Consider the following 15590-nt stretch of genomic DNA (forward strand, 5'->3'; position numbering starts at 1 on the left):
TAAACTATCAACAAGGAAACACTGGGATACACTGCAGTCACAATATGTTTCAGGCCACACGTTTTGCTTTGACAAAGGATGAAAATTTGGTGTCTCCATAGTCCAAAGACCATCCAAATTAGATTGCAGTGCTCAGTAACATGATACTATGATCCTCGTTGTATAAATTACAAGAGTGCAGAAAGGTTGGAAGTTAGGAGAGTAGTGCTGGCAGAAATCTAACTGTGAGAGTGAGTCTTGAGTTGTGCCTTGATAGCTCAGTCAGTAAGAACACTGTCCGTGTAAAACAAAGGTTCTGGGTGCAAGTCCTAGGGTGACACACAGTTTTAACCCTTAACTTGCGAGGTGACTTTTCTGTAATGTAAACCACGAGGTGGGGTCTTTGGGACCCATACATTTAAACTGAGATCTAAGGCGAAAATCAATTGAAATTTTTAATTTATGCTACATAACATTTATTTTTACAATTATTTAAGTGCTGTTTAAATGCTTTTAGTTTATTTTATTGCAGTAAACAAATCCCGCAGCATTTTACTATTTATCACACAAAAACACATAATTTTGTGTGGTTCTTTTAAATAGTGCACATAAATATACTGTTAGAACACTGCTTTTTACATTCTGAAAAATTATACAGTCTCTGTAGCAAATAAATTTCCAAATCAAACTAAATTCCAGGGTTTAAATTTGTGCATAAAAATTCCACCCGATACGTACACATAGAAAGTCTGTCAGATTGACATTCATTGCTGGGAACTACATTTTTATCACCACTCAGAACACATTCAGTTTTAACAGACACTTTAAGTATTTAATTGAAGAAACAGACAGATCCCCATCACAACTTTCCTGAAGTTGTCCCTCTGGCTAATACTCTTGTTCAATATCAGAACTGCAATGACTGGCTAATGTAAAACCATCTTTTCTATTTATTTCTTGATCTATATCACTGATACCTTCCTCCATAGACCGACTAACAATTTCATCAAACCCCGTAAACATTTTGAGCTACACAGTATCATACTGAAGAAAACAGGTACATAGTTCATGAGGCAAGGTCTAGAAGACTCCAACACCTATCAGTAACACATGTTAACAAGAAACACAGAAGCCGATAACACAACTGACAATTCAAGGAGGGTAGGGGGAGGATAGAAACATTCCACCTCAACTGGCCTTGGAGAGTGAGCTAGAAAATTTTCTTGTGATCTGAGAGACCACATCTTGTGAGTTAAGGGTTAATCTGTCAGGAAGGTACAGAACAGCCCACACTATGCTGCAAAAGTGGAATATTAATTCTTCATTCTGGATACAATGGTGCCCACTTAACATGGTCTTGATAAGAGCAGAAATGTTTGATGCTACGGTGACAAGGCAGAAGTATGATACAAATATGGCAATCATGTCAGGTTTGATACACTGCTCATTCCAAAGATGCATGCTGAAGGGATTGTCAAGAATGCAGAAAATGTTACAAACCAAAATTACTTAAAATATATACAAAAGAACTCATATGCTAATATTCCTCCACAGATCCTAAATGAGCTGGTGCTCAAGGATATGTTACATTTTATATTTTCACGTATGTGTTTCATAAGTAAAAATACTAAGTTCTGTAAAAGAAATAATGAATATCATAAATACAGTATAAGGAGAAAGCACAATTTACACAATGATTGTAAAAGTCTGGTGATGGTGCAGATGAGTGTGCATGACACTGGCACAGAAGTCTTTAATGTTCTTCCTCCATATGTTAAAATAAGTTGGACAAGTGTGCATTCAGGGAGCTTCTGAGGTAATTTCTTCTGGAAAGGTCATTCTATGATTTGGATGAGTTTCTTAGTCACAAGGAAAAGCTTTCTAGAATTACAGAATATATGTATGACATAATGTAATATAAAATTGGGCAATTGCGTAGATTTTCTGGAAGATATGACTGCCATTTGACTGTATAACAGCTTTTATTTCACAACACACTATCAAGCAGGTGGCGATACTGCACTGATTCATCACTGAATGAATTATAAATAAATAAATGAAATGAAACTTGCTGTATAGTCATATGGCAGTTATATTATTCAGAAAGTTTTATGACTGTGGCTCTAAACAAATGTAAAATTATTAATTATGTTAAGACTAATTTTTTTTTAATTTTTAGCTTGCTCTGTCTAATTTATGTATAATGAAAATGTGATCTAGTATTACCATAGTCTTTTTTATACCATTACCACCTACGCACTGATTTCTTTAGAAAGATCACACAAACTGTCATACAGAAAGATGAACTGACACTCTCTATATCCTTGTAAACTTATCACAGACAGATCAACAAAGGAAGAAACAAATAAAAATAAAATAATAATGGAGTAATTCTTGAACTTCTTGATTAGTTTATTTCTTTGGTGATTCCATTTAAGTTAGTTATACAACTGGACACAGAGGAATTTTACACAATGTGATTCATGTAGTGTATGACCATTAATGGCTATTTCAGGTGCTAGCAGGTCATTATCACTTGTTTGAAATTGAACCATTATGACAGTAAAACAATCTGTTAACTGTAAACCACTTACATGCCTGATCAGTTTTCATCTCAGCTGTGCCTGGTAAGGTTGAGTCCAGACCCTTGATTGGCATCCTTGTATCATCAGCAGATGTTACAGTTTTTGAAGCATCATTTGAAGTCACTGGAGGATCATTTATGTGTGTCAGTAACAATAGTGTGCCTAGTTTCAATCCTGGTCATACTTCACATGTTACGTTGCCCCATTCTGAGGTTAGTTTCATGCCCTAGAAACAGTCTGTCTGTGAGACCTTATGTTTTCTATTATGAAGGTAAGAGTGATTCCATGTAAAAGGGATGTCAATAATATCTTAACACTTCAGTTTGCTTAGTAGAACTTTGTGATCCACACAATAAATGGGTCTGGCAAGGGCACAGAATACTTGAACAAGATTTATTTTCTTGTTTGTCTCTGGTAGCATTTCATTTGTACTGCCTACTCTTTTAGAATCCCTCACAAAGAAACAAACTAAGTGCCAGCCAATAAATTCTGCTCATTTAACTGAGTTGGTATTCGTTAATACAACTCTTTTTCATACAAGGGGCATTTGAGAAGTCTATGCAAAAATAAAAACTACTTACGTGTTTGGGGTAAACTTTTTTTTTATTTTTCGGCATAATCTCCTTTTAGACTTATACACTTTGTCCAATGCTGCTCCAATTTGTTGATTTCTTACAAATAATATGAATTGTTCAAGTCTGCAAAAGTCATTTGCCATAACCTTTCTGGCTGAAGGAATGGTCTTCGCCTTTTTTGGTGCAAATCCTCCCTTGGTAACCCATTGTTTAGACTGTTGTTTGGTCTCAGGAGTGTAGTAATGTATCCATGTTTCATCCTAGTGGATGTTTAAAGTCCTGCAGATTCTTCCTGAACAGCTGCGAACCATCCTCGCAACACTTCTCACAATTCCATTTTCGGTCAAATGTGAGGAATTGTGAAACCCATCTTGCAGATAGCTTTCTCATGTCCAAATGTTTATGCAAAAAATATGTAACCTTTCATTTGAGATGCCCACAACACTAGCAATCTCACGAACTTTAACTCTTCTGTCAGCCACCACCATATCATGGATTTTATCAATGATTTCTGGAGTCGTAACCTACACAGGGTGTCCAGAATGTTCAGTGTCACTTTTGCCCCTATGGCCACTCCGAAAATTTTGAAACCATTTACAAACTGTTCTAATCGAATATGCAGAGTCACCATAATGTTTATCAAGCTTCTGTTTAGTCTCCTCTGACGTTTTGCCTTTCATAAAGTAATGCTTAATCATCACATGAAATTCTTTATCGTCCATTTTTTGACAATCACTCAGCTTCCTTGATTCACAAAAATGTGAAACACAAAGAAATAGACCAATGTGGCTAGAACTTGGTGTGCATTCTTTCCAAAGATGCTATTAACTAAAGATGACCTCAATACGTTTGCACAGACTTTTCAAACGCCCCTTGTACACCTCTGAAAATTGGAGGACCTGAATTAGGTCTGCATTTTGAGGTGGTTCGATTATCTCTGGTTTTGTAGATGGGAGTTACAACAGTATCTGTAAGTCAGTTAGGAAATATACCCTGAGCCATTTGTTGTTGTTTTGTGGTCTTTAGTCTGAAGACTTGTCTGATGCAGTTCTCCATGTTACTCTATCCTGTGCAAGTCTCTTCATCTCTGAATAATGACTGCAACCTACATCCTTCTGCATATGCTCACTAAATTCATCTATTGGTGTCCCTCTACAGGTTCTGAACCCCCCCCCCCCCCCTCCCAAACACACACACTTCTCTCATTGATGTCACAGAATGTCCCCTACCAACCAAGCCCTTCTTTTACTCAGGTTGTGCCACAGATTTCTTTTCTCTCCAATTCTGTTCAGTAACACCTCTGTAGATATGTACAGGGTTATTACAAATGATTGAAGCGATTTCACAGCTCTACAATAACTTTACTATTTGAGATATTTTCACAATGCTTTGCACACACATACAAAAACTCAAAAAGTTTTTTTAGGCATTCACAAATGTTCGATATGTGCCCCTTTAGTGATTCGGCAGACATCAAGCCGATAATCAAGTTCCTCTCACACTCGGCGCAGCATGTCCCCATCAATGAGTTTGAAAGCATCGTTGATGCGAGCTCGCAGTTCTGGCACGTTTCTTGGTAGAGGAGATTTAAACACTGAATCTTTCACATAACCCCACAGAAAGAAATCACATGGGGTTAAGTCGGGAGAGCATGGAGGCCATGACATGAATTGCTGATCATGATCTCCACCACGACCTTCCATCGGTTTTCCAATCTCCTGTTTAAGAAATGCCGAACATCATGATGGAAGTGCGGTGGAGCACCATCCTGTTGAAAGATGAAGTCGGCGCTGTCGGTCTCCAGTTGTGGCATGAGCCAATTTTCCAGCATGTCCAGATACACGTGTCCTGTAACGTTTTTTTCACAGAAGAAAAAGGAGCCGTAAACTTTAAACCGTGAGATTGCACAAAACACGTTAACTTTTGGTGAATTGCGAATTTGCTGCACGAATGCGTGAGGATTCTCTACCGCCCAGATTCGCACATTGTGTCTGTTCACTTCACCGTTAAGAAAAAATGTTGCTTCATCACTGAAAACAAGTTTCACACTGAACGCATCCTCTTCCGTGAGCTATTGCAACCGCGCCGAAAATTCAAAGCGTTTGACTTTGTCATCGGGTGTCACGGCTTGTAGCAATTGTAAACGGTAAGGCTTCTGCTTTAGCCTTTTCCGTAAGATTTTCCAAACCATCGGCTGTGGTACGTTTAGCTCCCTGCTTGCTTTATTCGTCGACTTCTGTGGGCTACGTGTGAAACTTGCCCGCACACGTTCAACCGTTTCTTCGCTCACTGCAGGCCGACCCGTTGATTTCCCATTACAGAGGCATCCAGAAGCTTTAAACTGCGCATACCATCGCCTAATGGAGTTAGCAGTTGCTGGATCTTTGTTGAACTTCGTCCTGAAGTGTCATTGCACTGTTATGACTGACTGATGTGAGTGCATTTCAAGCACGACATACGCTTTCTCGGCTCCTGTCACCATTTTGTCTCATTGCGCTCTTGAGCGCTCTGGCGGCAGAAACCTGAAGTGTGGCTTCAGCCGAACAAAACTTTATGAGTTTTTCTATGTATCTGTAGTGTGTTGTGGCCATATGTCAATGAATGGAGCGTCAGTGAATTTATGAAATCGCTTCAATCATTTGTAATAGCCGTGTACTCTTCAGCAGTCTTCTGTAGCACCACATTTCAAGAACTTCTTTTCTCTGGTTGTCTACACTTTTCATCATCCATGTCTCATTTCTATACATGGCTACACTCCATACAAATACTTTCAGAAAACCTAATGCTTAAACATATACTTGATGTTAACATATTTCTCTTCTTCAGAAACGCTTTCCTTGCCATAGACAGTCTACATTTTATATCCTCTCTACTTCGACCATCATCAGTTATTTTGCTCTCTAAACAGCAATACTCATCCACTACTTTAAGTGTCTCATTTTCTAGTCTAATTCTCTCAGCATCACCTGATTTAATTCGACTAAATTCCATTATCTTTGTTTTGCTTTTGTTGATGTTCATCTTATATCCTCCCTTCAAGACACAGTCCATTCCATTCAACTGTTTTTCCAAGCCCTTTGCTGTCTGTGACAGAATTACAATGTCGTCAGCAGATCTCAAAGTTTTTATTTCTTCTCCATGGATTTTAATCCCTACTCTGAATTTTTCTTTTGTTTCCTTTACTGCTTGCTCAACATACAGATTGAATAACATCGGGGATAGGCTACAACCTTGTCTCACTCCTTTCCCAACCACTGCTTCCCTTTCATGCCCCTTGATTTTTATAACTGACATCTGGTTTCTGTACAAATTGCAAATAGCCTTTCGCTCCCTGTATTTTACCCCTACCACCTTCAGAATTTGAAAGAGAGTATTCCAGTCAACATTGTCAAAAGCTTTCTCTAAGTCTACAAATGCTATAATTGTAGGTTTGCCTTTCTTTAACCTATCTTCTATAAGAAGTCATAGGATCAGTATTGCCTCACATAGTCTTACATTTCTCCATAATCCAAACTGATCATCTCTGAGGTCAGCTTCTACCAGTCTTTCCATTCTTCTGTAAAGAATCCATGTTAGTATTTTGCAATTGTGACTTATTGAACTGTTCAGTAATTTTTCATACCTTTCAGCATCCGCTTTTTTTAGAATTGGAATTATCATATTCTTCTTGAATTTTGAGGGTTTTGACCTGTCTCATACATCTTGCGCACCAGATGGTAAAGATATGTCATGGCTGGCTCTCCCGAGGCCATCAGTAGCTCTAGCAGAATGCTGTCTACTCCCAGGCCCTGTTTCAACTTAAGTCTTTCAGTGCTCTGTCAAATTCTTCCTGCAGTATCATATTTGTCATCTCATCTTCATCAATGTTGCTTTCCATTTCCATAATATTGCCCTCAAATGCCTCACTCTTGTATAGACCGTCTATATACTCCTTCCTCCCATCTGCTTTCCCTTCTTTGCTTGGGATTAGTTTTCCATGTGACCTCTCGATATTCATGCAGGTGCTTCTCCTTTCTCCGAAGGTCTCTCTAACTTTCCTGCAGGAATATCTGTCTTTTTCCTATTTAAATATGCTCCTAAATCCTTACATTTGTCCTCTAGCCATTCCTGCTTATCCATTTTGCACTTCCTGTTGATCTCATTTTTTAGATGTTTGTATTCCCTTTTGCATGCTTTATTTACTGTTTTATATTTTTTTCTTTTCATCAGTTAAATTCAGTACCTCTTCTGTTACCCAAGTCTTTCTATTAGCCCTCATCTTTTCACCTACTTGATCATTTGCCACCTTCACTGTTTCATCTCTTGAATCTACCCATTGTTCTTCTACTGTACTCCTTTCCCCTAGCATTGTCAATCATTCCCTAATTCTCCCTCTGAAACATGCTACAGCCTCTGATTCTTTCAGTTTATCCAGGTTCTATCTCATTAAATTCCTCCTTTTTTGTTGTTCTGTCAGTTTTAATCTACAGTTCATAAGCAATAAATTGTGGTCAGAGTTAACATCTATCTGTGGAAATATCTTAAAATTTAAAATATGGTTCTGAAATTTCTGTTGCGCCATTATATAATTAATCTGAAACCTTCCAGTGTCCCCAGGTCTCTTCCATATATACAACTTTCTTTCATGATTCTGAAACCAAGTGTTAGTTATGATTAAATTATGTTTTGTGCAAAATTCTATCAATCGGATTCCTCTTTCATTACTTTCCCCAAATCAGTATTCACCTACTATTGTTCCACTCTTATTTTTCCTACTATCAAATTCCAATTCCCCATGACTATTAAATTTTCATCTTCCTTGAGTATCTGAATAATTTCTTTCATCTCACTCATCATACATTTCTTCAATCTCTTCACCATCTGTGGAGCTAGTTGGCATGTACACTTGTACTGCTGTGGTGGGTGCAGGCTTCATGTCTATCTTAGCTATAGTAATGTGTTCACTACTCTGTTCATAGTAGTTTATCCACATTCCTATTTTTTTTATTCATTATTAAATCTACTCCTGCATTACCCCTGATATAACATTCCCACTCTGATCTGTTTTGTTTCTGCTGATGACATTCTCCTGAGTAGTCCCCACCCAGAGATCCAAAAGGGATACTATTTTACCTCTGGAATAATTTACCCAAGAGAATGCTATGATCATTGAATCATATAGTAGAGCTAAATGCCTTCAGGAAAAATTCATGTCGTAGTTTCCACTTGCTGTTAGCTGTTCACAGTGCCAGCACAGCAAGGCCATACTGGTTGATGTTGCAAGGCCAGATCAGAGAGTTATCCAGACTGTTGCCCCTGGAACTAGAGAAAAGAGTCCCTCTTCAGGAACCACACATTTGTCTGGCCTCTCAACAGACACCCGTCTGTTGTGGTTGCACCTACAGTACGGCTGAGGCACACCAGCCTCCACTCCAACAGTAAGGTCTATAGTTCATGGGGGCTGAGTCATTCACTCATAGAAAATAATACCAATTCTATTAGCTATGATAGCATTTTTAGCAGAATTTTGAATCTTAAGCTATCTGAGTCATTTATTTGCTACAAAGATAGCTTAAAATTTAAAATTTTGCTAAAAAATGCCATCATAGCCAACAGAGTTGGTATGACTTTCTGATGACCTGATGAATTTTGTAATCTCCTCAGGGATTGTATTGTTTGAAACTGTGTCTGCATGCAGTGTCTGCACAAGTAAAATTGTTATCTGTATGTGGTTGTTTCTTACTGGATTCAATGTTTGCTGTAACTTTGAAGAATTCAGTTTGGCAATCAAGCATTGGAATGTTTACCACTGCTGTACTGGCGTAATACCTCACTCCTTTCTGTCCCACACTAAGGTTGAGTTGTGGATAGACTAAATCACTTACATTTGTTGTATTATACTGAATTATACCCTTACCACAAGCATCAAGACTTTACTTATTACCTAATGACACTATTGCATAATAGCTGTTACCTGTGGCTGGTTTCATGTATCAGTAATTTTGTTATGATGAGTGATGATGACTGTGTAAGTTATTGTACATGCAATAATGTCAGCTGCCATCATAGGTCTGCCTTTTTGGGCAAGCACAGCTCATGATGTGATGTGCCAGTGCACAATGCAGTCACATACGCAGCGTCTCTGTGGGGCAATGCATACAGAGGGCCATAGGCATGAGTGAGCCCCTATGCATTGTGCTACTGGAATAGGGACATCGTACAGCGTATACATTATGCAACAAATTTACTAATTTTTTGACAGGGTTTATGTTCACCGATGTAAAAAAATATGTTCTGTTTCATACTTCACCCTTTTAAGGATGGATTTTCTACATTCTAAAGCAGCCTATGTTCTTCCTTAGGGTTCAAGCTATCTCTATACGAAAATTTCATCAGAATTAGTTCAGCAGTTTAGTGATAACAGACATATACTTTTGCATTTATAATATTAGTATGGACAAAACTTTAAATTAAATTTTTGTTATTACTGGATTTTGATGAAATAAAGCCCATATGTTGCCCCAAGCTACCTGTGAAAACAGACAAACATGGTGGTTTTTGGTTGAACAAACTCTGTGTGATGCCCAAGCTATGCTCAAGTTATAAGTGAAAATCTCATCAAATATTGTCTAGTTATTTTGGACATTAATATCTTCAAACAGACAGACATGATAGTCTTATAGTTGTATTATTAGTATCGACATTGGTAGAAGATAACTGTTACTCAAGTTCCTAATAGAGAGATACAAATATACATGTAGGTGAGACTTTTAGATATATAGAATTTGTGTCACAGCTATTTCATTGTACTCATTGCCCCCAAATATGTTGCAATTTCACATTTATTTGTAATTGTTACAATGTCTGAGTAAGATGCCTAGATGTTTTACATGTCTGAAAGCCAGTTTATGAGAAAGCTTGTCTCATTGTACTTAACATGGCATTCTCTTTACAGATGGCTGTATGCATCCCACAAAAAGGATGCTAGGAAGAAAGATGAAGAAGAAAATGTAGCCGCCAGGACGACAGCAGTTCTCGAAGCTGCTGCCACTGCAACAAAGACGGACCCGTTGGCCTTCCCCATGGTGAGGAATGGTTCTGTCAGGTTCAGTGACAAGTCAAAAGAAGGAAGCAAAGCAGTGGATGCATCCACACTGGACCAAAGAGCAGCAGAAGAAGGACTGACACATAGGAAGATCTTTGGTGTAGAAAATCCAGCATACGAGCAAGACTCTGACACAAAACCGGGAGAAGCTCGACTATGAAGAACATTATCTCTAGTGGCAATGAGAGTGTAACTCGTCAGTTTGGACTTCACGGTGCACCATGACACGCCTTGTTAATTCTGCCTTCCTTTTATTTTTTGCGCTAATGGGACCTGACAAACGATAACATAATTGTTTGAAACAATGGTGAAAAAATTTGTTAGAAGAAGGCAGATTTCTGACATTAGTAAAAACGTGTAAAAATAATATGAATGGATGTCGTGAAAGATTCTCTGTATCACACCTTGATTTTTACAAGCCTAGTATACTGGGAGTCTTTTACATATAGATGTTGCCATGAAAGACTAAGTTGTCAGTTTAGTAAAGCAGGCAGAAAAACTCTTCCAGAGTATTTCTGTGTGGAAGTTAATCTGGTATTCCAACAGCTGTGGTATGTGTTTCATCAGTATTTCATACTGGATGCCAAGTTGCTAGATTGTTTCTAAGTATTTAACGAGATGGTGGCATAGAAATGATAGGAATGTGGTAAGTTGCGTAAAATACTAGACACTTCTGTAAGAATCAGATAGGCTACAAACACCCTGACAATGTGTACCCAACAGCGGCAGAAAACAAAGTGCATTTTTCTCACTCTTTGGAAAGATTTATTATAGCTGCAGTTATGCCACAGCTAGATATTTCACTCTATTATCTAAAATAATTTATTTTCTCCAAGCTTTAAAATCTCCTTATGATACCATGACTTCATTGCTGATTTTCTCCTAAAGCAGCCAGTGCTCATTCCCATACAATAATTGCTAAATATGTGGTATTCAAAGCTATTTTATTTTTACACACATTCCTCAAACAAACACAATGCTCACAATTAATGTTTGTCAACAATATATATACAAGTAATGATAAATCAAGAGAGCATAACATGACAAAATTAGACTGCTTACCAATTTATGTATACAAAGTGAAACTGCGACTTTAGATTCTTAAGTCATTGCTTAGATAATACCCAAGATTTTCCACTGCCATATTGTTTCAATAAATCTAACTTTCTTGATATATGGCACTTACGAAAATGCAGCTGGGGCCAAGGATATTCTGTTATCTTAATCCTCTCTCTCTCTCTCTCTCTCTCTCTCTCTCTCTCTCTCTCTCTCTCTCTTTGATCAAACACATCCTTCCAGAGAAGCAAATATCAATATAAGAAAATTAATTGTGTGCTCTAGAAAGAAAGAAATGCTTACAATAATATTAGAAACTTTCCATTACGTTTTCACAAGGAAATGGGGCTGATGGCAATAAAATATTCAATACAGAGCTAAAAAAAGTATTTCGTAAAGATATACTGTTTCCAAAAATAAAGTTTAGGATTTACAACAATAAAGTTCTTTTACCTTAAAGAGCTGAAAATAACAACAAAATTCTGTTCACATGTTAAACCAAAACACAATTGGCTGTGAAATATGTAAATGAAAAAAAGGTATAGTGGCTAGGCTAGTATACAACAATATAAACAATACCTGCTAATACATTCATGGATTACGCTAATTATAAATACATGCATATTATTTCTTTATTTTGTTCAAGCACCTTATAGTGCAGTGGCTGAAACTATAACCAAGACAGGAATTAAAAACACAGCATGATAATGTGTACTCTCTTGCATAGCAACAGGAAATTCTGCTTAGATTATCCAGAGATTCCCCAAACATTCATGTGCCTGAAATTTACAGCTTTTGAACTGAACGTAGCTGCAGCAACAATGTTTAGACAGTGCTGCATTCTTTAAAAAGTCTGAGTTATACTATGGCCACCTACTAGCATTGAAATAGAGCTTGAACACAAAACAGACTTTAATGGTAAAATAATGTTAGATTCACTAGATTAAGACACTAAGCTATTAATGAAAAAATAAGTTTTATGATGAATGGGATAATATACTGCAGTTCATTCCATGTTTTTACATTAGGTGGTCCATTCAACAAAACAGTATAATTCAACACAAATAACAAGTCTGTCATACAACACTTCAGCCAAAGATCATAAGAAAGCAACACCATTAAAAGGTAGTGTCATTTCAAATACAGGTTAGAAACAATGTGACCAGATTGGGAAAAGAAGTGTAGGTCGTAAGGAATATATCATAAAACAGCAACACGAGATGCTGACTGAAGTTATGATTTACCTACCATCTTTCATTCCTCTTCCCTTGCCTACTTTCTGCATCTTTCCCTCTTCAGTTGCAGAACAGGAAATGCATGGTTCAGGATTCAGTGTAGATTTCTGAATGTTTTTATTCACCAACTGAAGTGACCTAAATTTTTCAGTAAGGCTTGTTGTTCAATTATTCTTCATACTGTCAGGTGTCTAAAGGTATCCTACATTTACAAAGATAAAACATATTGATTAAAAGTACACACTCTTTGCCACCAGACTAATGCTGAGGCTAATGCTTATTCTAAGAGTACAATGAACATCATTCAGTGCAGGCTTTCACAGCTGGATTTTATATCCTTTATGATTTATGGTTTATGACCTGTGGTCCAAGGCATATTTCTGCACCTAGAATTTTGTCTCCTGATTATGTACCCATATGCATAAAGGGACAGTTACTTGATTTTCAAACTTAAACAAAGGACCTACCCACACAATTGGTCATAGAAGGAGTATACAAAATCATCTGCACATGCAGACAATGGTGCATAGAGACTACCAAAAGTAGCATCAACACATGGCTTTAACACAAGGACAGTTGTCACAGAAATATGACTAAATCAGCATTTATAGTGCATGCAATGGGTCCATGAAACACCAAATCTGAATCTCTGTAGTTGTTTCAGAGGCTAACCATCATTATATTAAGGTGTATGATGGGGCAATATAAATTCAAAAACAACTTCACCAGGAAATGAGGAGGACTGAAATTAGACAAGTTCTGGGCCTTAGTTCCACAGGATGAGCTTTGTAATGCACATCGGCATGATTCTGTCTTTGGTGGCAGTTGAATGATGTGACTCAACTGTTGTGTGATTATGCACAAACTTACAAAGCTTGTTAAAGATTGAAAATCGAGTAACTATGTCATTATGCCCCTGAAGGTGTCTCCAGTATCTGGAGACAAAATATTAGGAACCAAAGCACGCCTTAGAGCACATTCTAATGCTCATGAAACAAAATCTCCAATGAACATTGTTTATGTATGGTCAAGGTACAGTTCAGTCAGTTGAGGGTGTATGTTTCTACTGAACGAGTGAGCATAAAAGATATTGCACAAATATGAATTGTTGCTGCTCATAGTGGGAAAAAATGGGGGGGGGGGGGGGGGGTGTATAGCCAGGAGCAAATAAGATGCTGGCTGATACAAGCAACATATTTAAAAGTAACCACATATACAATAATTCTCGGTGAGAAACAGCTGTTTTGTTGATAATCTTATATTAAAGAACAATACTCCAGTGTTCGTCGTGCAGTGAAGTTAAGTTTGTGGGCAAATATTGTACATAGTAGTGCTGGTATTGTCCAGTTACACCTCAGTGGGCCTTACCTGTACTCCTTTCCTGTGCTAATTCTCTGTAATACATGACTCCAATAATCCACTTAACCTTAGTGTTCCTCTTTCCTGTTCTTACTGGGCTTGTAGGCCTCTACAGATTCCCAAGTAATTAAATTCCCGACAGAGAGGTTTGGACCCAGCAACAATGTTGTGCTTCACTATTTACATCTCAACTCAGCCAATTTATCTCTCTGAAGTAGTGTGCAGCTTGGTTTATGTCCCATTGGTAATGTTAACAGATCATCCCATCATGCCAATTCACACATAACTGCAAGTGCACAATATTTGGTAAATACCTGATGCTGTTAGTGGACCCTATTTGTCTTCAATAAATCTGAGGCATGCACTGATTTTCCTGATCAATCTGTGTTGTCTTTCTGGAGTATATAACCAATTGAGTACCTTCACACTGGTGACATATGGCAGAAAGATCGTGTCTCAGACTACTTCTTTAACGGTGTCTCTCACCATATATTGGGCATTCTCATTCTTCATGGTATATCTATTGCTCTTCTGAATTTGTTCCATATTCCAAGTATTGTATCTCATGTCTGATTCGGAAGTCATCAGGCAATACATCATGAATTAGCTGTGAAATTTTCAATGGTCATGTAGTTATAATTCTCTTAAACAGGCCAAATTTTAGTTCCTTCGAGATCTGTCTGGATATATATTAGATTTTAATGTATTGGTTATTGATATTTGAGGACCTGTCATACAGAAACACTTAATTTTTCCTATTATTTTGATTTTATATTAAACCCTGATCTTGAAAAGTAATGTGGGTGCCCCAGACCTATTAACTGGTATGGAGGATACATAGGACATATTTCATGGAGATTCCTAAAAATCTGACTATGTTAAGGCTTTACCAGGTGTCATGTAATGGACACACTCCAGCTCTGCTTGCAAAGTGAAAAAAAAAAATCTGTGGTGAAATAAATTTAATTCCTGTTCCTGTGTAAACTTCTGATTTCTACACACAGTATTATATTTAAACTGGAAACATATTGTACATTTGAAATGTTCTTTAATGCTGTCCAGAAAGTGTGTACAGCAAGTACACGCTGGACTTTTAAACAAAATAACCTATTCTAGATTTCCAATTGATAGCCATTCTGGCGTATCATGTTGGTGGATTGAAAAGACTGCAGGAAGCGTTTCTGATGAAGAGAAATTTGTTAACATCGAGTATAGAATAAGTGTCAGGAAGTCTTTTCTGAAAGTATTTTTATGGAGTGTAACCATGTATGGAAGTGAAACATGGAAAATAAACAGTTTAGACAAGAAAAGAGTAGAAGCTTTTGAAATGTGGTGCTACAGAAGAATACTCAAAATCAGATGGGTAGATCACATAACTAATGAGGAGGTACTGAATATAAGTGGGGAGAAGAGGAATTTGTGGAACAACTTGACCAGAAGAAGGGATCAGTTGGTAGGACACGTTCTGAGGTATCAAGGGATCACCAGTTTAGTACTGTAGGGAAGCAGGGTAAAAATTGTAGAGGGAGACCAAGCGATGAATACGCTAACTCCTGAAACAGATTTTTTTGTTAAATTTGAGTATTTAGTAGAATCTAAAACGCTAATACCAGTATGTCATTATAATTAAATGGAAGGACATTGTGGTATGAATTAATCAGTAAACTGCCATATGCAATCACATACACAAACAAGTCAAGTATATAACCTGTAGCCT

At 37.4% G+C, this 15590-nt stretch overlaps 1 protein-coding gene across 1 annotated transcript in view; it reads left to right on the forward strand.

Annotated features, from left to right (window-relative positions):
* LOC126159401 (solute carrier family 46 member 3-like) overlaps nt 1-13664 on the forward strand; it is a 544700-nt gene extending 531036 nt beyond the window's left edge. The window contains exon 9 of the mRNA XM_049916519.1: nt 10074-13664. Coding sequence (XP_049772476.1) covers nt 10074-10383 — 310 coding nt within the window. The 3' untranslated portion in view covers nt 10384-13664. The remainder of the gene's footprint in view (nt 1-10073) is intronic.
* Nucleotides 13665-15590: the final 1926 nt, after the last annotated feature.

This window comes from Schistocerca cancellata, unplaced genomic scaffold (genome assembly GCF_023864275.1).
Source record: "Schistocerca cancellata isolate TAMUIC-IGC-003103 unplaced genomic scaffold, iqSchCanc2.1 HiC_scaffold_1132, whole genome shotgun sequence".
Lineage (NCBI taxonomy): Eukaryota > Metazoa > Arthropoda > Insecta > Orthoptera > Acrididae > Schistocerca > Schistocerca cancellata.